Source organism: Anthonomus grandis, chromosome 6 (assembly GCF_022605725.1).
Source record: "Anthonomus grandis grandis chromosome 6, icAntGran1.3, whole genome shotgun sequence".
Lineage (NCBI taxonomy): Eukaryota > Metazoa > Arthropoda > Insecta > Coleoptera > Curculionidae > Anthonomus > Anthonomus grandis.
The window spans coordinates 30,419,403-30,446,789 of NC_065551.1; the positions used below are offsets into that span (position 1 = coordinate 30,419,403).

At 31.0% G+C, this 27,387-nt stretch overlaps 1 protein-coding gene across 2 annotated transcripts in view; it reads right to left on the reverse strand.

The window, feature by feature from the left end:
- Positions 1–438: 438 nt before the first annotated feature.
- LOC126737110 (myc box-dependent-interacting protein 1) overlaps positions 439–27,387 on the reverse strand; it is a 36,317-nt gene continuing 9,368 nt past the window's right edge. The window contains exons 2-8 of one of the 2 annotated variants that reach the window (XM_050441843.1): positions 21,754–21,889; positions 15,991–16,181; positions 15,347–15,619; positions 14,279–14,444; positions 11,092–11,421; positions 7,821–7,963; positions 439–6,250 (exon numbers count right to left, since the gene is read on the reverse strand). In XM_050441843.1, the coding sequence (XP_050297800.1) occupies positions 6,173–6,250; positions 7,821–7,963; positions 11,092–11,421; positions 14,279–14,444; positions 15,347–15,619; positions 15,991–16,181; positions 21,754–21,889 (1,317 nt within the window). In that variant the 3' untranslated portion in view covers positions 439–6,172. The remainder of the gene's footprint in view (positions 6,251–7,820; positions 7,964–11,091; positions 11,422–14,278; positions 14,445–15,346; positions 15,620–15,990; positions 16,182–21,753; positions 21,890–27,387) is intronic. The other variant, XM_050441844.1, reaches the window with a different exon arrangement.

Here is a 27,387-nt window from a genome sequence, read left to right on the forward strand (position 1 = left end):
ATTTTCTCTCCTAGAAAATAAAATATATGCCGTAGAAGCATATCAAGTTTAATTACGTAAACGAATAGATTTAGTATTTTCTTAAAAATCAGAAATCTACTCTATCTTTATAAGAACTAGTTTCCTTTAACTAAAAGATCTGTTTTTATTAGCCTTGTACTTAAGCATTTCTTAATATATTTTCTTATAAATAAGTTGCATGACTTAAAAGCTTTAAATTAAAGTAAAATCCACGCTAAAACCTTGCCCGCAGGGCGTGACGTCAGTTGTTAGTTCTCCGATATTTTTGCTGAAAGGATCAAGCATGAACGCTCGATAATTGTCGTATTTTCAATGATCATTTACGTATTTAAAAAACTAATTATTATTCGTTGTTTAAACTTTGCGATGGATATACAATCATGATATAAATCCCAAGGAACAAAAATTAAAAACAAATACATCAACTTATTTTTATTTATTTAAAATAAATATTAAATATATTAGAACTCTTTTTTAGTCTTTAGATTTTAAAAATTTTTCATTGCCCAACTATACACTTTACTTTCATAATCAACGCAATTCAAATAAATAACATGATCTGATGATTTGTTTGAGCAAACGTTTGAATGACTAGTTGTTACAAAACTATTCACACTGCATAGAATATATATATAAAAAAAACACAAATGCATGCAAATAACAGTTTGTTTCATCAAAAGTTTCACTTGCGAGCAAACAAGATGTCGATTATTGAAATAAACTTGTAACATATGAAATTACATTCGAGTATTTGATTTATTATAAAACTTTTAATGAGTAACAAAGGGAAATACATAGTAGATTTAAATTGATATTCGGTATTACTATCTTTATCATATAATCATTAATTTAACCTTAAAACTAGATATTTCGTCAATGTTTAATATGCTATAAGAACATTTAATGTTAAGATGGTCATTTTTCAATTCGGTGGCATACATCATACTATAGATTTTTTTTTAAACTTGTAAATATTACAATTATTATCAGTCTAAAAATTTTTATTTTTAGGCCACAACTCTTAAGGGAAGAAACGTATTATGTGATCTAAAGAACTATAAATTATACAGAATGTTTCATTTCCGGGATCTATTTAATGGTTCTAGAGATTTAAAATTTATACACAAGGAGCATTTGAATATATATGATTTAATAAGCAAATGGGTTATGGCGATCAGCGAAGTGCGGTTATTAGCATGTACAGCAAGTTTACTTTTAAAGTCTATTAACAAAAATCGATTAAAAAAATTATCTTAATCTGTTCGATTTAATCAATCTACCGTTCAAAGTCAAGTTATTTTCCGTCGAAATATTAGTCAATAGTTTAAAAAAGAATTTACCAAGATACAAAACACAATACACCAATCGCCATAGAAGTTTGCAAATAATTATACTTTTACTAAATTTAGAGACAAGGAGGTAATTGTCATGATTTGCGAAAAAATTAAGTGGTTAATTTTGTTAATTTAAAAAAAAAATCGGCTTTTTAACAAAGTATGTAATGTTTGATAAAATACATGAAAACCCATGATTCATTTGAGTGAAAATTGAAATTTGGTTTATTTATTTTTTCTTATCAGTTTTATATTTGTCTGTAGAAAAAATTAATTAGTAAAAATGCTACCGGGACTTAATAACAAAATATGCATGACTGTAAGATATTAAAAATATAAATTTTTAATAAACATCTAAAGGGACATTATGATAAGGGTTTTTAGAGTTAAGTGCAAAAGCCTAAAGAAGATTTCTCACAAATAAAATACCAAAAAGTTTGCTATATCAACAAATAATGTTTTTGCACTTTTCAAGTAGCCGTGAAAAGTCTAATTGTACAATTAAATTAACTGGGATATTTATCAGACCATTTTTTCATATTTTGGACAAAGATAAATCGCCCTTGGTCTTTTGTCTCCATATATTTAAAAGACCCTTTATAATACATTAGTTAAATGCCAACCCTTTCTATAACAATATAAGCCACCAGTCTTTATATCCTATATATTCAATTTCTAGTCTTCATGTTTTTACATAAGATGACTTAAGTAGGTGTAATTGATATATTAAATAGGTGGATTTAAAACCGATTAATATAAAAAGTTTGAGCGAAAAAATAAGAAAATTGCTCACGTTTCACATTTGTTGTTTTGTTCTATGAAGACTCGTTTTTTTAATAAAAGTAAAATTAGCCTTTGTGATAGATAAAAGTACATTAAGAAATAGTATATATTTTATACACTTTTTAATGTTTTTTACTTTTTTTTTAAATTTTTTTACTGAAGATAACTTTTCTTTCAGATAGATCTCTTACAGACAGTTATCCGCATATTACGGCTACGAATTTGAAACATTTGCAAATAATAATAAACTAAGCAAACTTAAGATTTAAAAATTTTCTTGTTATGACAATTGGTTAAATCTGTTTACAACTGTGAATCAAGCTTAACACTAGACCTGTTTTACCTTTTTTTAAAACCCATTTGATCACTTTTTAAACATTTAAGTTTATTTTAATATTTTGTTTAAGAAAATTGCAAAATTTTACATTTAGAATAGATATTTAATAAAAAATAAAGCAGTTGCCTAAAAATACCTTTAAAACTTGTAGCTTTATTCAAACACGAAAAAATATTATATTTTAAATAAGGTATTATTTGTTTATTTGATTATGCATAATTTATTTGTCAAAGATAAACGGTATTATTTAAATAAAGGATTTTTTTGTCATATTTTGCAAGTGAAAATATTGGATGTCCTAACCTAGATTTAGTGAAATTTCAAACAAAAATGGTTTCTTTCAATCGCTGTGCTGAAATGAAGGAAATTTCCCCCTCCAAAAACTTTTCGATTTGTACATTTTTATATCGATCAATTTGCATGAAAAAATTGATGCAACTTTCAAATTTATATATTTATGAAAATTTAAAAAATTCTTTTCTCTCAGACTTTTCACTGCTTTTTTAAATTATTAAACTGAATAATGTCACCTAGGAGTGATCAGTGAAGTGTTTTCATAAGGTGTAGTTCACTGGCAACATTTTTCGTACTCGCAGTTACACTTAGCTCCATCTGGGAGCTTAGTAAATGACATACTCCCCTACAGTTCCTTCCTTTCAAAGAATAATTCTGCAGAAAGTAGTGACTCTGACGACTCGGAAGAAGAAACTGGAGTACTCTCTACTTAAAACGCTCAAGAAGACAGCCAACCTGATGTGGAATTATCACTTACCGGGATTGCTCTCGGGGAAATCGTCCTCGCAGAAATAAAGAAAATGAATCTCAACTCAAAACACTGCGTTGCAATAGGAACTGATGCGTGTGCTGTGATGCTATCAGATCGTGGAGCTGTTAACGAAATCCGGAAAGAAGCGGAAAACGCTGTAGTAACAACCTGTTATTCTCACAAACTAAACAGCACCATATCTAAATCTACCAAAATTCGAGTGATTGAATTGGTATAGAGCACTATAAGTGAGGTTAACAAGTTCTTCAAGAAGTCCTTTCCTAAGTAAAGAAACTTGGAGGACACCTGGTACAGTTATGCGAAACAAGGTGGGTTCAACGTCATGATGCTGTTGTTCAATTTGCCTCCAAAATGTCGTTGATTGTAGAAGCTTTGACAAAAATCAGTGGGTGGAAAAACAAGGAAACAGTCGGAAAAGCAACAGTCCTAATAGCAGCTTTGTGCAAATTCGAATTTATCGTTGAACTTTTCTGTCTTTGTGACACTCAGCGTACTGCTTCAAAAAGAGTCCGTCGATAATGCAAAAGCATCAATGATGATAGATACGCTGCTTGCAACGTTTCAAGATCGGAGAGAAAAAGCTGATGCAGAAAAATTCAGATGCGAAAAAAATTACACAAAAACTGGATGTTCCTGAACAAAAACCGAGAACTTGTGACCAACAAACGAAACGCGATAATTACAGCGTTAGCAGTTGCGAAGATTACTACAGGGTCTTGGTATACATTCCTTTGTTGGATACCATCTGCGAAGATCTCAAGACTTGTTTTTCGAAAGAAGTTCTAGACGGTTTTCAATTGAGTATGCTGCTGCCTACGAAAGTATGTGAGCTCAATCCAACTGAAAGCGAAAATCTTATCAGCTATTTGACAGAAAGATTCAAAGGACTCATAACTGATGACAACATCGTGCAGCGTTTTAAGTTCAAAAGCGAGTTGAACCACTGGCAGCGCTATTGGCAGCAGAAGAAAAAGACTTCAGCGAATCCACTTCCAACTACTGCATTACAAGCTTTGGAGAACTGTGATGTTGAAATATTCCCGACTATCAATGCTTATCTTCGTATATTTTGCACACTGCCTGTCACAAATGCAACCTCTGAGCGCTCTTTTTCTACTCTTCGCTGCTTGAGAACATGGCTGAGGTCAACGATGCTACAAGAAAGACTGATTGGATTGGCTTTGCTATACATACACCAAGACATTGAAGTCAGTCCTGAAGAAGTCATTGAACGATTCGCAAAACTGGGGCCTCGTCGTTTTGTTCTATGAAATAATTTTTCTGTAACATTTTCATCAAAAACAAGGATTTGTGGCTGAATAAATGAACATTAATTACAATATATTATAATTATGCTGATTCACTGTGTTCAAAAAAATTTTCCCCTCCCAAAAATCAGCCCTGGATCCGCCCCTGGTGCTTCATATACTTTTAATACTCAACCCATTTGAAATTACTTGTATACGATAAATAAAGCAGCTTAAAAAGAGACGTAAGACTAAATTATTCATTGGTAAGCATTAAGTTAGTTTGTCTATTAAATAAAATGTTAATGTGAAGAAATTTTTGGAGAAACCACTAGCTTATCTTAAATTCTTCTAAATATATGTTCCTGTAAAATTGATTTTGGAGACATTGTGCAAGTTTTTTTAGCGCTGTACAGTTTGTATGGATTAATAAACGTTATTATTATTATTATTATTATTATTATTATTATTATTATTATTATTATTATATAACAAAGACAGTCATCACACCAATTCACGTCGTTATGCACCTTAAGCGGTAAAGTTAAATACTGTCTTCAATTGTCGCTAAATCAAGTTTGACCCTAAAATATTTCCTGGGTACACATATAAGTGAAAAACATTTAAAAAACCTTTAAAGGTTTGTGTAAATATATAAATGAACATTCAACGTTATAATCGAACTTCAACAGAATAAAACACTCTGTATAATTTACAATTACTAAAGACTTAATTTTTTATTACCTATCTATATAAGCTCCTCGACTGCAACTGCTGTAAGAATCAATAATTTGAGTCGATCATATATTTAAATACAGTATAAAGCTACATACATAATAAATAAATGTAGATAGAAATAACAATCCGTAAAATTTCAATGTATAAACTTTTATAAAAAATACAGCTCAAACAATTTCGTAATCTCACTTTCAGATGGCACGTGCGATTTTAATATTGCCCCTCTTAATAAAATTGTTTTAACTCTGGAGATTCACAGTTACTCACATCTCAAAAACTTTGATTTTTGGGCGATTTCTCGAGTTAAATAGAAGTTGTTATGAATTATTTAAATGTGGAGAAAATAGTGCAAAATGATTTTTTTATGCAATTAGTTGAAAATTAAAAGTGGAAAAAATCGTCGCTTAACATATTACAGATTTAAATAACAAAATAAACTGATAACAGCAAGTACATAAAACAGCTACAAACAAAACATTTAATATTAACAGACCTACAAATAAAAATACTTAACAAGTCAAACCAAAGTTACGATTAATCTACAAGACCCTTCCTAATTAACAGATTAATAAATAAGTATAAGTACAAGTTAAAAACGTTAAAAAAGCTCAAAATGTTTCGTATAACTTAACACTAAATGAGTAATATTTTAAGATAATACAAACTTTTAAGGAAAACAAGATAAAAACTGCCTACGGTGGGGAGAAAAAGATTTCACCTTAGTTATGATATGATCAGATGCTGCCTCGTTAAATACAAATAACAGAATAAAATAAACTATTATGCTAACACAACAAAAAATCTTCTAGTCTATTAAACGTCTAAAAAAAGTTGGTAATATTTTAAATGTATGTTTTTACAAACAAAATAATGGCTGCAGATTATTGTACGTTGATATTTACCAAAATGGAGCTTGAAGGGATGATTATAGTGGTCTTGTGAAATTAGCGGGGAACATGCCCTTGTCTCCGTTATCTTTGACACCCATAAGCCAACCCTCTTCCTGTAAAAAAAGTCATATATGAAAACCAGTAGATAAGTAGGTAGACATTTCGAGTTACCAAGGGCAAAGCCATAATATAGTGCAGTAATCCAATTAATACATAGCTGTAAGGAATTCCAAAGAAAGATATAAAATTTAAACACAATAAAGAGTAAAACTGGTCTTGCAAAAATATTATGATTAAGAATATTATCAAATACAGAGATTATTCTTGAACACATATACTTTTTAAAGTATTTTTGCATTGTGGAGAATATCCAAAATTCATCAAATCCATTTCATAGGTATACAGTGATTAATGGGTTTAGATTATTATTAAAAAAAACATTTTCATAAGTATACTTTTTCTGGAAAAACGTTGGGTGTAATTGTTTTTAAGGTGTGTCGTTTGTTTCACAGTATTTTTTAGTTACTTTAAATTTTTAGACAGCTTCAGCCTTAAAACAATGTAAGCAACAAAAATACACCCTAGTTTTCTCTTAATAAATTATTTAATACTGTCACGATATTGGAAACCTCGAGAAACCAGCTGATTCTTTATCATTCCGGAATGACACAAGTGGCACACTGCACGACGTCTCGAAGGCGAGCGAATCTTCCGGAATTATAGTCAGCTGAGTATATAAGGAGCCGCGTCGTCGCTGGGAATCAGTTCAGTGCAGTAAAGTTCGGAATATTGGGGCGAGATTTAAATCAGACATAAATAGTTATAAATAAATACAGTGAAAAATTAATATTTTTAACAGTCGTAGTAAGTAATCGTGTAAGTGTGTAAATAAATTAGTTGATTATTTTTGTGCAATCGAGTATAGCGAACGGTAAAAACGCCTCAATATTCAAACGATTTTTAACCAATTTTGCATAGAGATCAATAAAGAATGATTTAATCATAATCAATAAGTAATGATTTAAATTATTTCAAAAAATTCTCTAATGATGACTACCAAAGTCTCATCCATTTCCAATTAGAAGTTTCTAACTATTAAAAAAATATAGACTCTAGATAGTTGAAGCATCACACCATTTAGCATTTGAACGACTATTGCCTAAAAACGTAATAATAAGTGATCAGAGGTTCTGTTTAGTAAAATGTTTTCATTCATAACCGATGTCTTTTAACTCATCTCATCATTTTTTGTTTTCAGCTTACTCCTTGTTATTTTATTTTTAACTTTTTATTACCTAAATGTTGTTTATTTAGCAATAATTTAACCAGTTTATTGAAAGTAAGTGTAAGTAGGCTTATCTCTGTTTGTAATTATTTCTGGATAAATAGTAATGTCCACCTAGACCTACAAATTTTCAGATTGATCCAAATTCTAACATTGGGTTTTTGGTTTTAACATATTGCATATTATTCAGTTGATCTTTATGATTATTTCGAGAAAATAATGTCAATTATTTTTTATGACAAATTTACTTTTGGTGAGGCTATATATAAAAAGTCTCGTCCATATCCAAAGACATTCCAAATATTAAAATGTCTACTTGATTTATAATTAGGATGAACTTAATAAGATATTATATATACTTATATTATATATACTTATAGATAATTAAGATCCCTTACCTGTTCATCTGGATCATCATATTCGATTACAGAAATAATTTCTCCGACTTCAAATGATAATTCATCGACATCCTCTCTGGTGTACTTATATGTTGCTTTTACCCTGTAAAGAACACCTGGTGGAAGATGCTCAGTGGAAGCACCTGGAAATTAAAAACATATTTATAAGCTGGTGTGACGTAATAAATAGTTATCAATGTACTATTATAATACATCACTCTAAAAATGATTTCATAACTTCCACGTTTAACATTCATTAAGTATTTTAGAGGTTTCAGGATAAAAAAATTGGAGTAATTCTATTAAGTCAAAAATAGCTTTCAAAAATAAAGTGGGCAAACATTTTTAAAACTTGGCATCGGTACAAAAAAAACATAATGCGGTTATTTACTAGAACAATGGCACATTTAGTGGTGTCTGTAATGAACATAAGAGAGGCGCATTTTTCGCTAGTGATTAATAAGGTCAAATTATTAATTGTGGACTAATTGTTTTATTTGAGAGTAGGTATTAAAGTGTGATGGATTAGCACTTACTGAAAAAATAGAAATATATTACGTACTTTCGATAGAGATCATTTATGAAATACAATAAGCAGCAGAACCGATAATAAGTAGGATGATAAGTTAATTAATATTTCGGCAATATCTAACTATGTATAAATGGGATTGTAATGTATTTGATAAGGCCATCTGTATTTGATTAAATTTATAATTAAATGTGCAACTTTGTTGATTATTATTAATGGTATTGTTTTCTAGCATTTTAGTGTCAAACGAATTTCACATTAAAAGTTTCGGTTTTATGGAAGGTTCCTTATTTATAGCATATGTGAAAACTTATGCAAATCTTAAGGCTACGTAATTTCCAGTTACAAAGTATCTAATAATAATTCTTAATAGAGTAAATCAACTAGAATTTGAAATATTTTTTATGATGAGACTTTTGCCTTTAATTAAGTGTTCAGCAGCATTAAAAGCAGGATCGAATTGATTTGCAATATTGATAACTGGTACTGATGCAACCGTATAAATACAGCTGACAAGAAGTAAAACAGACATGAACAGACTTAAAGAAAATGAAGACCAACAAAAGCAATAACTGGTTCAATGCTCATCAAGCAACTTTATAATTGCAGTTTAAGTATTAATAGTTGCAAAATTATTGCTGAAAAACACCTCAATTCGACCACGAATAACTGGAGTGCCTTACTCTTATCAGATGAGTCGAAATTAATTATCTTAACAAATGATTGATTCTAAGGATGCATAAAAACTTGGAACTAGATTTCAATACTGCAATAATGGAATAATTGTTGGAAGCACTTGCAGGAGAATGGAATGGCATATCTAAAATGTATGTCACAAATCTGATTCTACAGGAGCAAGAGGTAGCCATACCTAATATTAATTCTTACACACAATCGATTTAAAGAAAAATCTTTAAATAAAACACAAAGTATTATATCAATTATTTAACCGAAGTGACCCTGGTCATCCTTCAACAACGATATACAAAGTAGAAAGGAAATTAAGAGAATTTGGACGTGTCCGGCCCACCATAAGAACCCAATGTAGCTGAAGATGATTTTAGTAGCTTATTATCTGTAGAGGACAATTCATACATTGCATTATCTTATGTTGCTGGTCTAATGTAATTTTCTTTTTGGACAAAGCTACATTTGCTCTTAACTGTTCTAGTTATACAAATAAATTGCAGGTACTGGGCACAACTTATCTAAGAAATAATGAAAGTGCACACGCAACATTCAGAAAAATGTGGGTTCTAATAGGAGTTAGAATAAGGCCCTAATTTTTTTGAAGGGGCATTAACCGACTTAAGTTCCTATAGTTCCAGATACGTCCTATATTGTTAACCTTATTTCCGGATCTCCAATGTCTCTTTAACTGCATATTGAGATATTGGATAGAAAGGGTCCCATAGAAGGCCTGCCAGATCACCAGTCCTACATCCGTTGGATTTTTTTTGTGAATATTTCTAGTTAGTCTATACGTGCACATTGGGAAAACTTAAAGAAAAATTGCAAAGCAAGTGCAATCTGAAATCTACTGAATCATTAAATTAATCGGAAATAACAGTAGCAGCTCCTTCATTAAATTATAAAGAATGAAAATGAACGAAGAAATAGTAGGATAAACTTAAAACAACTTAAAATTTAGGAAAAAAAAAAATTCAAAATACCTAGAACAGAAATAATGCTTCTTAGAAGATAACTCTTTCTTAGAATAATGAAAAATTACTTGAAATATATTTCCATTTCCGGAACACCAAGATTTATGTCAAATCCACTTCAGATATAGGATATAGGAAATTACTCAAAAGTCTGGAAAGGACGAAACATTATTATTTCAAATGGAAAACATAAACAATTACGGATACATGCTTAAAAGATATGAAAAATTTGTGGAAGATATTAAATGCCTTGAATAAAATGAAAAAAAAAATGTGTTGAACAAAAATGTAATTTAATACTTAGCCAGAAATTTTGCTGAATTAAATTTTGGACTTAATAAATTACAAATTTAAATATTTCTTTGATTATCTTTAGGAAAAACGCAAGAGGATCCTTCTACTATATCTTGCAATACTTTACAATATTCCTTTGGCACTAAACTGATGCAAAGTAATTACATATTTATAATAGTATAGATCTGCTCTTATTCTGCTTATCAGTTCTAAACTTTGACTACTAAATCTTAAGATTATTCCTAGCCAATAAGAGACGAATTAATTTGTTCTTTACAAGCACTCCTGGAATAAGAATTTCACTATCTTGACTCTTTAGTCATTTTTTAAAAAAAGACTAAAAGAGTCTATCGACTAGTTCTTAAATCAATTATGTCTTCGCTTTGATTACTAAAACTTAAGATATTCACTTGCCAATAAGAGCTGAATTATTTTGTTCCTTAGGGGCATTCCAGGGATAATAATTCCGATATCTTGATTTTTTGTAAATGGGTGTTAATAATATCTTTAAAAAAGAGTCTTCAGAGCAGTTTATAAATCAATTATTTCTAAATTTTGACTACTATAACCCCAAATTTTCACTTGCCAATAAGAGACAAATTATTTTGTTCCTTACAGGCACTCCTGGAATAAGAATTTCTATATCTTTACTTCTTGTGAATGGATTTTAATCAATTCTTTTAGCAAGACTAAAAAAGTCTTCACAGTAATGTATAAATCAATAGTTTCTAAATTTTTTTAATTAATGTTTAAAACTCTATATACAACAACAAGGCATACTTACCAACGGGTATATCGTAAAGCTCCTCTAGCCTCTTGTTATCCTCTTTGACAACTGGCTCGACATCAGCAACAGCATCTAATTTGTTAGTGGTGTCAGCAGCATCAACACTTGGCTCACACACGGCATTATTGTTTGCTGTATTAGATTTTGTTAGTTCTTTCGAGATAGGGCTTGTGGGAGTGGTGGGACTGGCTGGGACTGACGTCGTGCTATTAGGGGTAATTGGGACAGAATCACTCTTACTGTTCTCTAGGGAGTTATTGTTAGCTTTCGCGGGTGATGGGGACGTGTCCACCTGTGATACTGAGTTTGCTGTGTCATCGTCTACAGCTGCAAGATATACGATATTATAAGATGATATTTTAGTGGAACGCGGTTGAATGTTATTATTGTAGACACAATTTTAAATTAGTTTTAAATATTGTTCACAAGTATATATTTTAACCATTGAACCGATGAAAGTATTGTAGGTAATTAGATGTCTAATGTCAATAAGATCTAGCTTGCGGTTAGATTATGTTAAGGTTTTTTTTACAAAATTTTAGTATGGCTATTGAGGATTGGAAGAAAAAAAGTGTTGATTGCGAACTGCAATAGAGATGCTGCATAAAGATGATCAAAGATACACTATATGTACTGTGAGTGAATTTTTAACCTTCTATCTATGTCCAGTATCATGTACTTGAAAGATAAAGACACTGGGGGAAAGGTTAAGGTTGAGCCATGGGAGAAATTAATATTACCAACTTGAAGAAACTGTAATGTACATATATGTTGCAATACCAAATTCTTCTGAAATATCAAAAGTCCCTGGTTCATTAGAAAGTCTTTTGACATAATAGATCATAGATAGAACAAATTCCAAAAAGGGCTTTTACCTCTTTCTGGGCAGACAGGCAAAATCGAGTTCATCCGAAAACCCCAACTTTACTACTCGAAGACGTCCAAAGCCGTACCAATGTTCTTTCCTCTGACCAACTTCCTCAACAACGTGGTAATATATCTTTCTACTTGTGTAGCAATTGTGTGAAACCCTATTCCCGTCTTTTGTAACTAATCCTGTTTTGTAATTTGTAACTAATCCTGTGAATCCTGTTTTAAATTCCCTTAATTGATGATAGTCGTCTTCGATGTTCCACCATCTTCAGCCTTTTGGCATTTCATAAACTTTTTAACCTATTTCAATCAACTAATCAAAACAGACTGATTTTTTCCCCAAAACATCCAGCATAAGGTCATTTTTCCAATACAGTATTTTCGATAGATTACGAGGGAGTTAGGTTTAGCTGACACGATATTTGTATTCAGTATTGAAGATTCACGCTAAAGCAATTCTGAGCTTGCAAATAGGATTGTGTTTCCAAAATTAGTGCCTAGTGAAAAATATTTTTTTGTGCACTTCGACTAATATATGGCGCTCATAATCGTACTACTGAAACACCATTCGGTTTACTTTACTATTGGATATTGTTCCAATTTGGGTCTCTCTTATCGCATATTGTGACGTATTTCGAAACGAAATCTTGTAATGAAGGCTTACAAAATACAACTCTTTTACTTTTACCAAAAAATAATAAAACAGAGATGAGGCTTATTTGTAGATCAACGGTAAACAAGTAAAATTGTCGTATTTGGATAGATGTGCAGTTAGAAGTAATCCAAGATCTACCAGATGCATCCCGAATGTTCGGTGTCTATGGACCGGCAGGATCATCGGGTCGTATTTCTTCAAAAATGTGACAGATTTAACGGTAACTGCCAATGACATGCGCTATAGACTCGATTTTAGTTATCAAAACTTAAAGATATTGGTGGAGCATATTTGTGGTTTCAACTCAATGGTTGTGGTTGTTCTGCTGAAAACATGGAGTTATTAAAGGTACTTCTCTTAAAAAAAGAAAAAGCTTACTGCCTGCGTGCAGTAGGGCATAGATGTTAGCTGTGAAGACTTCATTTGTGCGGAAGCCCACATAAAAGAATTACAGGGTGATTCTTGTTTTACACGCTGTAATTAACTCACTTTCGATTAGTAATTAACCCGGGAATTCCGACTTTTGCAAAAGATCAATTAATAAAATACTAATCTTTCTTAACAGCCATACTCAAATATTGTAAAGAGTCAAAAGGTAAATTTAAATTTTTATCGCATTCATTTGGCACTGAGCGTTATTGTGTTGCTATAGTAGGTCCTTATTATGCTAGTAATTTCAATACATATAAGTAAGAAAAAACTCATTTTATTTAATTTTAAAAGGGTTTACGAGTATTTTCCTAATGGGATTTGAATGCCTAATTAATTTTAAGAAAATATGAGCAGATGGAAAGAAAAATCAATTGAAAACAATTTATTATTGAAAAAAAAACCCACTCGTTGGGCGCCAAAGTATTTATTTATTAGAACTATATCTTTGTTATATATTCCGAATATTTCCTAATTATTCTTTCAATTTTCACCTAAGAATATTCTTCCAATTCAAATCGAAAATAAATTCATTCATCATATATGTTGCAATTATTGAAAATATTAATTAATACATTTGGTTGGACAATACTTGTATGTATGTAAATATATGTAAATAATTGTATATATATATTTTTTAATTGCATTAAACAACAAATTCTTAATACTTTTATAAGAAGAAATATAAATTTTATATTCTATAGATTGTGTATAGATTGTGATACGAGTAATATAGATAATATGGTATTATTTTGTTTTTTCTTTTTGAGTTTTGTAATTTACTTCACACAGGAGGTTAAACTTGTATCTTTTTAAAATTGTTTTTAACCTTCTTTTTGCGATTTTTGTAAATAAATGTTATGTCAATAAATATTTCAGTTAAATAGTATGATGTAAATAGTGGAAAATAAACGACCTATTATTATTATTATTATTATTATTATTATTATTATTATTATTATTATTATATAAAATTATATTAAATTTTAATAAGTAGTGTTATTAAATTAAATACTGAATAGATATTTTTTGAAAAAAAAAACCGCATTAGAAACGAATACTTACAAGGATGATACTGTAATTTTGTAATTAGTCCCAAGGTTTGTTTGAACTATTGGTTACGTAACTGTAAATCCCTGTTAGTTTTTTTAATGCCTTAACAATCATGGATTTTGCAAGCAAACACATCAAATCTTAACAAATTACATCCCAAAAAACAATCCTTACCCCGTTTTGATTGCACATTATTTACGATAAGCTCTGGAGATTCCTTCAGTAGTGCATTTTTAGGCCTTGGCAAACTGTTTGTTCCATTGGTTTTCTTTACATTGTACGAACCGCGCTGACTGTCGGTCGCTAATTTATCCACGATACTTTCAAGATCACTGAATATCTAAAAATAAATAATAAGATAATGCAGTAATTTACGATACTTACAGGTAGCTATAAAAATTAATGTTTTATTATATGCTAAGGTGGTATGCATGCGACCAAGATTTACAATCCGAAGTCATTATATTGTGCTAGGGATTACGTAAGGTCTGGGAGTGGCTGACGAATATTTTATAATGCTGATTTATCAATTTAAAGAAGCCTAGGAATGCAGGATAAATTATTGGAAAATTCGAAAAGAGTTTTTTGATAAGACAGTGTGCGCAAATTTGCTATGTGTGTGAAAAAATGCTTTAAGGAGTGCCTTTTTTTATTTTAAGATTATTTCGGATACATATAGAAATTCAATCAATTCAAAGAGTTTGATAATAATTTAGGCCATTGCATCTATATTAAAGCTTTTCCCATTAATACGTTCCTCTTTTAGTTTCACCAATATATTCAGAGAATGCAGAAGTCACAGTAAAAACACGTTTGCTCATAATAAATGTACTTCCTCATTTTTGTAGGTTTTACAGAGCCAAATACGTCTACTTTTATACGTATAACAGAAATGACATTTTAAGATCATTTCACATTAAAATCTTATATATTACCTGTAGGTGTATACTAAAACTAAATGACTAAGTGTACGTAACTGATTAGATATAGTTACTTTATTTACGAAATAGTGAAACGTCATTACGTCTATCGCTTTCTTACTAGTACCAATTTACCATTATAATTATCACCGTATCATAAGCTTTTTTTAAACACCAAATGAACCAGTAAACAAGTACAAAATGAATATTTTAAACAGGTTTTTTGACAATTTACGTGAGCATAATAAAACATCCACCCATATTATATATTTCCATTAATTTTACAAAATAAATTAACAATAGTGAAAAAATAAATTATTACCTTTGCAGATTCTGAGTGGAAAGTATCTTCGGCATTGAATAAACTTTGGAGATTCGTCACCAAAAATAGCACCCTCGAGTCGTATAAGGCTGGAAGTTCATCGTGAAGTTCCGAATTAAGAATTTCGTACGTCCTTTTGGCTTCCTCCAATTGTTCTCGACCTTTCGCGATTTTAACGTCATCCCTCTTCTTCATGTTGGTTTGTAATGCTTGGAAACTGTGACGCTGGTTGTCATAATCGATCAGTTTTCGACCCCTTTTATCGATTTTTTTCTAAAGGAATATGAAACCATTATTTCATTTTTTACAGTTTTTGGCCACATATGGCAACATCGCTATGCGCACAGGTTTATTCTCGAGCTTATCGAGCCTACATGTCAGATCACTCGCATTGACTAATCACGCTCGCATTGTTGCCATGTGATATGAGAAGTAGTAATTTTATTTACTTTTGAGTTACCAGTTAAGAATTTGTGTTTGGCCTCTATTAAATTATATTTATTTGTATTGTATTCCTTTAATGTACGTGAAACTCTATTTATAACTTAAGTATAATATTACTCGAATATTCTTCTAATGAAAATCGCATAAAGAATATTTTGAAATCAAAAGAGCTGATGGCCAATTAATACTAAAGAACTTACCCTCATTTCTGGAAACTGTGACTGATACGTATTTAATGGTAAGAGTACTTGGTCTGCTAACTTATGACTAAAATCCTGCCACAATATATCGATCTGTTGTGTCTGAATGTATAATTGGTCGTGTCCGGTCCATTGGCTCTCGTACGTTTCTCCTATGGCCTCAAACAGTGTTTTAGATGCTGCTTGGGTAGCTATAATAGAAGAGAAAAGTATTATGAGTATATTAGGTCGATTCAAATATACCGGCAATCCAAGAACTTCAAAAAAGTAAACCATACGAATAGAGTTTTTCTTAGTCAGAATAGGTAAGGCTTGTGAATATCGAGTAAAGTAAAATCTGCAATATGCAATCAAGTTACCGATGAGGAATATTTTAGAACGTCAATGATCAAACGCTCACTTGAACCTCACAAGCCGTCTGCCTCAGATTGAACCATTTCTGCAATCATAATCCTTAATGAGCAAACTAACCGTCTGTGTAAGCAGACATCTCAAAAGGCATTATAAAAACCGAAATTGAGAACTTATTTCTTTATTATATTTAAGCCTTACTGATTGATACTTACACTAGAATAAATATCTAAAATGAGGAAGTGGTTTAATAAGGAGGCTATGACTGAGACAGCAAATAGGTTATATTACACAATAAGTTAGATGCATCAACGAAAATGACAAATCGAAAAGAGTATATTGTGAAGAGTGTATTGCTAAAGTATAACTACAGTTTTAAGAGCTATTTTAACAATAGACATATATCAGAGAAAAATATATGATTAGAAAATAAGAACTACTGTGCATTGATAAATTGCGAGGTTTGAGACTAACATGCATGAGAGACTAACGGACAACATTTAACCTTATGACGCTGTATTTTTTCGATAGTTTTGTATTTGTCCAAAATTTTAAGACTTTTATTTCTTGTATTTGGTTTCTTCTAATGAATCTTTATAGCAGACTACCAGGATGCAAGCAAATCTTATCAGGTTGTATTATTCTGAAAGTAAAAATGAGCGAACCCTGTATTTTTTAATATATTTTTCTATTAACTCTAAACCATCTTTACAAAGAACGAATTCTAATAGCCATCAAGAGTAGCCTCTTCATTGTTGGCAAATATTTAATATTAGAGTTTTTTTAATTTTAGAAACAGAAAATATAGTTCAAAGGAGTTAAATACTGCAAAAACTATCAGTAAGGAAGCAATTTGAATTTGCACTATGGCAATAAGGAGATATGGGAATTGGTGAATAAAACACACTCTTTTTCACCAAATGGGTTTATTCTGATTTCATTATACAAACGCTGCAGTGACAGAAGTCACAAAATGACAGTTTCGATATTGATTTAAGTAAAATACTCCAAATGCATCCCAAAAAAATCTTGATGTTGTGACTTCACAAACAACTGTCTAGGCTTTCTTTGGAGCTGAATCTCAATTTTTAATCTGTTATCTAAAATGTGAATTGGAGAACCCATAATTTATGATGCAAAAACTTTATTGCTATGAAATATTGCATTTCTTTTTTATCTACCTGTTGGGTCAAATCGAAACGAACAGCATTTTTAAGATGTCTACAAACTCTACTACCAAAACTATTTGTTTGTTTTCCACCTCAGTGGATTATATTGTTCATTTCCATTCATTGCCTTAAGTTCAATTTAGGGTGCAAATTGCACCCAACGTCAGCTTTGCTGCAATATCTAAATCCACTAGGGCTGAAATATGTGTGTTAATTTAAGAGATAATAAAGAATAATAAATCCAGTATCTTGATGCCACCAGCTCTTGCTTAGGAAACATAATGTGATGACTAAATTATGAAACTGTGGGCATATCCTTTCAGCTCTATGGGCATTCACCCATAGTAGGTTGGAATGCAAGTATTTATTCGTCGATTGCATACATATATGCAAACATCTTTATCTATCAATTGTTTCTTTCTATAATGGCACAGTCATACTACCACTGCACATGAACAAACACACATAAATAGGTGGATGACATTTAAGTATTAGCAATACAGCTCACGATCTACGTAATAACGATGGTTATTCGCGTAATATCAATGAGAGCAACAAGTTAAATGCCGTGCATGCGATGCTGAATAAGATATCATTAGCATGTTATGGCGTCTCTTATACAATAGTTCCGGAGGGTCTCAATTTAAATGGTATGCTACTTTGGAAAGGTTGGAAATAGTATTTTTTTTGTCTAGCCAAAAAAGGCAATTTTATTAGGCAATTGTTTAGTGCAAAGTCTGCTAGGCGTGTTCTGTAATAACATAATTATTAGCAACAGTAAGTATGTATACTATTAAAGTAATTAATTTATGTATACGTCATGCTGTCACATGAATTAAGTAAAACATTTCCCATCGCAACTACTGTTCAAACTATCATTGTCTCATAACATTTCAGGGTCAATAAATGACACTGATACAGGTTTCGTAAGCTCGTCAGGTTCAGGTTCCTTTTCATCGGTCATTGCCAAAAAACGCAATAGGTAACCTATTTTGTTATGTTTAAGGGATGTCGACTTTATTTTTGTGACAAATATTCGAATTACAATAGAAAAATTTAACTGAAGTGTAACTGATTATGTAAAGGAAAGTAGTATTGAGATTTTTTAAAGGACAATTTTTCTTAATAATTTCAATTTGTGATTAAAGTAATTAAAGTTATTTTGTTTTAAAGACCGAGAGCAAATTTAAGTCTTTAAAACAATGCAAAACTATTGTCAGATTACTAAAAAGTAATTTTGTCATTGTTCTCTAGTGAAATTCTTAAAATTATTAGCTTCTGATTGATATCGCGGTTTTCTTATAAACCAAATAGAGTTTAACATAACAGAGATTACATTAATGATAACATTCAATATTTGCATTGGCATGGGGTTCAGTTAAAAATTTATAGGTAATGGTTAGATTGGTATTTGGTTTTAATGGTAGATAATTACAAACAGGAAGGTAGTAGCAAGATTACTACTCACAAATTTAATAACTACCTTATAGAGACTGCTCATGATATTCATAAAAATATGAATGTACCTCTCAATGTTAATCCTGCAGACAAATATGACAATTTGAATGAAACAAGCTTGCTGTATAGCATCAAAAACTATTTAAAATTATTATCTAAAACTATTATGTACATGATACCCATTAACTCCTGATGGGTATATTTGCAAAGACAAACCCAGCTGGACAGGTTTGATGAGAATTGTGCCCGTTATAGTTGGAATGCCAGGCATTTACATTAATAATTCACTGGTTGGACAATATTTGCTGATGACACAACTAATAGCAGCAGTAATATAGGAGAATATTATAGGAAGTGGAATGAATGGAAATACAGTTTTGGAGTGAACATTCATCTTCCAAAGTGCAAAGGCTTCATTAACTGATATTTGCTACTACACCTCTTTGACTCGTGGATAAATATTTCAATAAAAAATAGCACCTGATGAGATATATGCTTGCATATGAAGTAACCTATTGTGTAGTTTAATATGGTTTTAATTATTTTATCATTATACATTATTATAATACCATTTTGGTGTTTGTTGTTTGACTTGTGTACAACTGTACATGCATTTTTTTGTGTATTAGCATGAAATATACGCTTTTTTACAGTCTCAGTTTTCCAATCGGGTAGTCAGCTTTGTTCGTTACTACTAACACCGCATCATGTCAAATCAGCAAGACCTTTTGACTCTATTTATACAGAGATATTAACAACTATTGATATTGTATAGCATGCCTGACAAAACATATGGCAAAAATTTATACAATAAATAATTACAGCTATAGAGGCAACCTATCATGCCATAAGATGTAGATAACTGATATTACAGTGGTCGGTTAGAATTGCAATCAAGTTCCGGTTACTTTCTCGACTATTTTTTCGTAATCTTACTATGTAGTAGCTTGCTTTAAAACCGTTGTGTTAATGTTTTCTCATATTGTTGTCCATGATTTTCAATTTTCTTTAGTTTTATCTCAAGGTTACTTTCCAAAAAATTTCTGCCAAAAGACAAGATACTTCATCTTAAATATTAAGGAGAATTTATCAAGTGTAGATTTTTTATGTAAGACTAGTCTGTAAAACTAAGTCTTATGCAAAGGTCTTTTATCAAGTCAAGGCCTTTTATAAAACAAAAATTTATCCCTCGTATAAAAATTCAGTCCTTTGAAGTATCACTCAAAAGTATCTATTTATTGAGTATTTTAAATATCTTTTTATAATTTGTACATCACATCGTTGATTGTTTTAAAGATAGCCAATACTTGAAGTTAGCTGATGATTTAGATGATGCTGATATTTGGAAGTTAACCTACAATTTTTTATTTATTTATGTAGTGTGAAGATTGTGACATGGCTTTTAAAGCCTGATGATGGTTTAGCTAAAGCGAAACACGTTTAGTCATTTATTATACATTGTGAGACCTGTGTGTGTTTTCTTTGTTTTCGTCAATTTTGGGGTTGTTAAATGATCAATGAACTGCTTTTACAAGAAGTTCTCAACCGATTTCAACTTGACCTTAATGTAAAACAAACGTTGCTATTAGAGTTTTATCCGTAAGTTTAATAAATGTCTACCATTTTTATTGACAATCGACCAATTGATCGTCACATAGGTAAAGTGTATTAAGATGCTGGGTTTTGTTATGAGAAATTGCCAATAGTAGCATCGCTGCTGATGATGATGAATGATCAATATTGATCATTGCATTATTGTAAGATCAATTTTGGAACATTGTCTAATGGTTTAGAAGTAGGTTGTAGACAAAAAATTTATTCAATTCCAAGAAATAGTCCATCTTTTCTCAAAGAGACCGGTTTACATTAAATAGTAATGAAAACAAACCCCAAGTCACACTCTCAAATTTATTAAATTAAAGTCAGAGGATTACACGTGTTTCGCACATACTAGGCATCATCAGATCCACTTGTGTATTCACTAATAAAAAATAACAAAAAAGAAGCAGAGAACAACACTACATGATACAAATCAAGGATAGAAATTAAGTTCAAAATGGTAAAATCGAATGGAGACTTTATTGGTATTTTTTATTAATAAATACACAAGTGGATCTGATTATGCCTAGTATAGGCGAAACGCGTGTAATCCTCTGACTTTAATTTAGTAAATTTGAGACCTGTGACTTGGAGTTTGTTTTCATTACTATTTAAAGATTTATTAATTTAATGCTCCTAAGTTTAAGACAGTGATTAGCTTTTTGAACTCAATATCATATAACAAGTTATGGTTAAAATAGTTAAATATTACATTTTAACTAAAACATTCTTTTCCTTGTAAATAGTCTATAATAGTTGACAAATTTATTGTTATAATTTGCATAAAAATGGTTTTACTTCTTAGTCTTAAATATAACTAGATTATACCTGACCTATAACTAATATCTTTGCAACAGATAATAGAGTTGTCAATCTCTAAATAAAATGAAAATTTTTTTTCTGTTACCTAAAATAAATGCTGTTTGATCAAATTTTTTATGTTTAAGTGAAATATATTGTCCATTTTGTTCAAAGAGACCTTTGAATAAAAAGAGATTGACCTAAAAGCAAGAAAACACTAAGGTCGCAGAAATCAGTTTAACCACCTTTTCCTATTCTGTTTTCCTGTCTTTCCTAAGATTAAATTTGCTGTTGAACTTATGTAATTCAGTATCTTAATGCATCAATTGAAAGTATGTAAATTGTAAAAAAAATTTAAATAAGTATTTTCCTTGACATGCCATACCTCTTATACATCGTATGTAATTACTAAATTCTTTTTGTAATCTATTGGCTGCATTCTGTTGTCTTGTGAAGTTCTCTAGATGCTCGTCGAAGATTTCGTCTGCTGTCCGGTCGACTTTTCCCAGATTTTGTAAAAGCTGAAAAAAAAAATTAAATTTGAATAATATTATGAAAGTTTATGATTCAGTAAAAGATTTTTAAGCCAAGACTTATTAATTTGGAAGTATAATAAATACATGATCATAGCAGCCATTTTAAAAGCCGCATTTTCTATTCTACAAAAGTAACTATCACTATTTTTTAAGTATTCTAGCGCTATAAAAATAACAAATAAGATTCCAATTCCAAAAACCACATATATATTCCATTGACTATACATATATTTTTTTTTTAAGATGCAGCCAAAGGCTACATGGCTATTAGCCATGTATACACGCATGCAGATCGATAAACATTAAAACGATTCACATGTTATATACTAACTACAGATACTAAACCGCTATAAGGCTTTTAAAGTTAATTTACCGACTTGGTCTATTATCACTAAGAATTACATCAAAAGAGAAAGCATAAGCCAATAGAAAATAGTAGTTATTAAAGATGTTTTTGACCTTCCGAAGCACCTCCCAATAAATTAGAGGATTAAATGTTTAAATATGTAAATTTTAAAAAAGTAATTTGGACTCTCACTATTGGGACCTCGTTCCTGATGATGAAGATTTTATTTGTCTCTGGTAACCCTGGAGGCATAACACTCTCCTTGGCTGCCCATTGTCTTAAGAATGTCAAAAAATTAATAAATATTCGTAGCATCTTTTTCATCAAATTATATTGACGTTTTCAAATTTTCAGTCCGAGTTTTCATCATTAAGTTATCATCGAGTATATTTCTTAGGAGCCCCAGACTGACTTTTACCAGTTTTAAATAGTTATTTGGACTATATCAATTGGAGTGTAATAACACTATTCAAATCCAATAGGCATGGAATGTATGAGAAAAACTAAAGCCAATGATGGTCGCTGCAAGACGAACTGTTAAATAATAAATCCGAAAATTCCGTGATGTACTTGAGAAAATGTTGCTTTAAATGCCGTTATACAGCAAAATTATACAACAAAAAAAATCAAAATGAAATATTTTCCGTGAAAGCTTGACACTATTATATATTACCGATGCCATAAGCTGTCACACTTTGTATAAAAAATAGTTTTATCTTGACTTTATATGCATTTTTTGTCGAGACTAGTAAGATATAACAGAATTTTACTCTATAGTAGGATATCTCTTTTCGTGATCAGTGATTGTAAAATGATCTCGCTGAAGTCTTTGATACGCTGAAACCGGAAAATGAAACTCCCCGGTTATTGTTAACTTCTACTTAGTACTTTTTATCATTTTTTCATGATCTTTTCAATTAATCTAAATGTAAAAAATGCTGACTGAAAAATATTATTTTATAAACAAGTTGGAGAAGGAGAAAAATAGTGTTTTTGTTGCTCACTGTCACTGTTTTTAGGCCTGAATATTTATATTACGGCAAGATTGGTTATTTTCAACCGTGATAAAGCCCCGTGATAAAGATTCGAGGCGTCTCCGTGCGATGTACCATTTATGTCACTTGTGCCACTAAGGTCATTTCGTCACGAAAGGATTCCAAAGATGGTGGATGTCGATTTCCATAGAAGGAACCTCTCTGGGGAACTAGACTTCTTGTAGAAATAACAACGGTTTTCTGAGAACGACTTTGGAGAGTATAACAGCACACCAGAACTTGCATTCCTGTAGACCTGAAGACCAATTCTAACATATTGTGAATAATTCTGAAGTCCAGATTATCAAGTCCGCATGCGAGTTTGGGAATTGCTAGGCCTCTTTGGTAATCAGGTAGAAGATCATCCTACCAGTCTCTTCATCGGTTATTATGAGTCTCCGTGAGTTTTATAATATGGATCTAGTCGGTTAAAGTGAATGACTTGAGCTTGAACAGATATTCTGGAACAAGCTTAGTTCAAAATTTTGTGTTTGGTCTGAATCACTTTTGTCTGAATTACTTGGTCTTTCACAGTCCATCTAGAAATACTTGGTTTGAAAAACGTTCTTTGATGCTTTCTTGAACACCTGGTTTGGATTTTGGAATTTTTTGGAATTTTTGCAAGGACTGCATGATTATTGGCACTGATTTTTCAGCTGTGTAGTAGATATGTTCTAGGTGGAACTGGCCATAACGCACCTCCAAATGCATCAGTAGGAGGTTGTCTTGTTATTTGGAGGACATTCTTTGTAGGATGGCAGCATCTCCTCTTAAGGCCAATATAAATTACGGACAAGGAACAGTGTATGATACTGACAGATGAATCCTACATGCAAAATAATTTAAAAACATCATAGTTCCACCTAGACTCCAAAGGAATTCAAGGATCTAAGAGACATACATCATCGACCACAATCGATTTAACTCTCTAGCTAGTTTGTTGATAGATCAGACAATCAAAAAAGTAATGTCATGAATAAAACATTGGTTCAGTATTGCTACTCATTAGTATTTACTAAAAAAAGAGCATAGGCCTAAGTCTTATGCTTGACCACTAAACTTTGAAACTTACCGAAGTCGATCAGTTTAGTGTTTAAATCTAATGAGTGCATGGGAAAATCGTCGTCCGTATCTAACATACATTTTTTGTTATTAGAAAGTGGTTGATCCAAGTATTTTTTTAATGTAATAGATTTCTAGGTGGCTTAGGAGTGATTGTCGTAGTAGAATGAATAGCAATTCTAAAGCGGAATTAAGCGGGACACAATGCGAGAATGCGGGATAACAGATAGACCAAGAAGATCATAGAGTGAAGGCCTAGACAAGACGCATATAGAAGTAGGGGATGACCACCAAACTAGATAGTTCAATGATATTAAGTGGATCTACACACATTGGGTACAGGAGGCAGAAAATAGAAGAATGTGGAAGCAATCAACTGAGGCTTAAGTGCATCAGTAATTGATGATGATAGATTTAAGATAAATGTCCTAAACATATCAAAAAAATCTAAGAATCGTTGGGTCGGAAATTGCTCAATCTCTAGAAACTGCATCGATCGTCTGTGAACTATCGATCGTCTGGAACACCTTATATATTCATTTTTAGATGCATTTTTGAATTCTACATCAAAATCTAAATACTCTTTGTGTATAATATCCTACATCTAAGTTGTATAATGTATTTGTGATGCTGTAGATTTCGTGTTTTTTACCTTTTATAAAAGTGTATGACCAGCATCTTTGGGATAATGGATGAGTTTTTCGAGTCCTATATCTAAGTCCTACCATCTTTGAATATTTTTGCAAAAAATACGTTTTTAGAATAATTATCAATTTTACCTATAACGAAACCTTTGTCAGGTTCCTTGTAAAGGGGAACCAATTTTAATAGACTTTCTTTTTATTTAAGAACAAAACTAGTTATGCAATAATTTCGATACCTTTAGATTGTCGTCAAAGACTTCCTAAAGAACTCTTCATAGCTACATGATATCCAATGCTATAATTCATGTTCCAATTTGACCGTTTCAATACAAAAACAAATACAAATAGCTTAGAACATTGAAAGGCCTTTTAATGTTCTAAGACAAATAGCTTAAATATCTAAAAAAAAGTATGTCTGCTTATAGAAAACATCTATAAAAACAACTCATCGTCGAGTGAAGAGGTGTCAAAGTGGGTTAATAAGAAACAGTACTTTAATGATATACCACTTCCCACATCAACCTGGTATAGACCTGACTAACAATGGCTTAGACGGACGAACCGTCCAAATAGTGAAAGCATTTTCTACGTACGTATGTGTGCGACAATTTTTATTAAGAGTTTACTGTTAAGGTAAAACTGGGTTTGTGCTTAATTAAATAGAAGATAAGGACAAAAACAGTGTGTATTTTTTTACGTCATTTCGTATCTGCCATTCACGTTTTATGTTTGTCTATATGTACGCGGGTAACTGCCTTGAAACCAATTTGCTTATTCTTATTTTAGCATTAAGTTAATGCTAAGTATAGAAGAGCCATTATGTTTGATAGATTTAGATGCATCAGTGTAGAATTATACTTAAAGGTTGTGCCAAAATCCGATGGTTGCCAAGACAAAATAATCTAATTGCATTTTTACAAGCAAAAGAGTAGTGAACTCTTAAAAATGAAACCAACAAAAGCTTGGTACAAAAAAATTATTCTTAAATATTGAGTGTTTGCTTAATAAGCAGCTTTATAATAATAAGCAGCACTCTTAATAAAAATAATGTTGCAACGAGAATTATTAAAGTTCTGCTATTCTTTTCAAATAATCCGGCTCGACAGTCCAGTCTAGAAAAAGTAGATATTCTTGGATCAAATAATTTCACTAGTAATAAATAATAAAATCTTGTGTTAATACTCCTGGCCGTTTTATTTCATCTAAGTAAAAGTGATTCCCATCCTCTTCTAATTTTTAAACTGAGATAGGGATACTTACATGAAATTTCGACTTTTTCACCTTTTTCTATATCATCGTTTCATTTTCTTAATAGTGTTTGGTTCGACTGGAACTAATGTTTTTCTGGCGTAATGTGTCTAATTATACTCGAAAAGCATCGCTTTATTCCCATCATCTTCTAATTTTTAAACTGAGATAGGGATACTTAAATGAGAATTCGACTTTTTCACCTTTTTCTATATCATCGTTTCATTTTCTTAATAGTGTTTGGATCGACTGGAAATAGTGTTTTTCTGGCGTAATGTGTCTAATTATACTCGAAAAGCATCACTTTATTCCCATCCTCTTCTAATTTTTAAACTGAGATAGGGATACTTAAATGAGAATTCGACTTTTTCACCTTTTTCTATATCATCGTTTCATTTTCTTAATAGTGTTTGGTTCGACTGGAACTAGTGTTTTTCTGGCGTAATGTATCTAATTATACTCGAAAAACATCACTTTATTCCCATCCTCTTCTAATTTTTAAACTGAGATAGGGATACTTAAATGAGAATTCGACTTTTTCACCTTTTTCTATATCATCGTTTCATTTTTTTAATAGTGTTTGGTTCGACTGGAACTAGTGTTTTTCTGGCGTAATGTGTCTAATTATACTCGAAAAACATTACTTTATTCCCATCCTCTTCTAATTTTTAAACTGAGATAGGGATATATAAATGAGAATTCGACTTTTTCACTTTTTTCTATATCATCGTTTCATTTTCTTAATAGTGTTTGGATCAACTGGAAATAGTGTTTTTCTGGCGTAATGTATCTAATTATACTTGAAAAACATCACTTTATTCCCATCCTCTTCTAATTTTTAAACTGAGATAGGGATACTTAAATGAGAATTCGACTTTTTCACCTTTTTCTATATCATCATTTAATTTTCTTAATAGTGTTTGGATCGACTGGAAATTATATTTTTCTGGCGTAAAGTGTCTAATTATAATTGAAAAACATCACTTTATTTCCATCCTCTTCTAATTCTTAAACTAAGATAGGGATATACATATATAAGTGAGAATTAGACTTTTTCACCTTTTTCTATATCATAGGTGTACGGAATCTGATAGATTACAATTTTAATAAGGTCCTGAACCATCTTACAATACGCTCAAGACCTTCCAG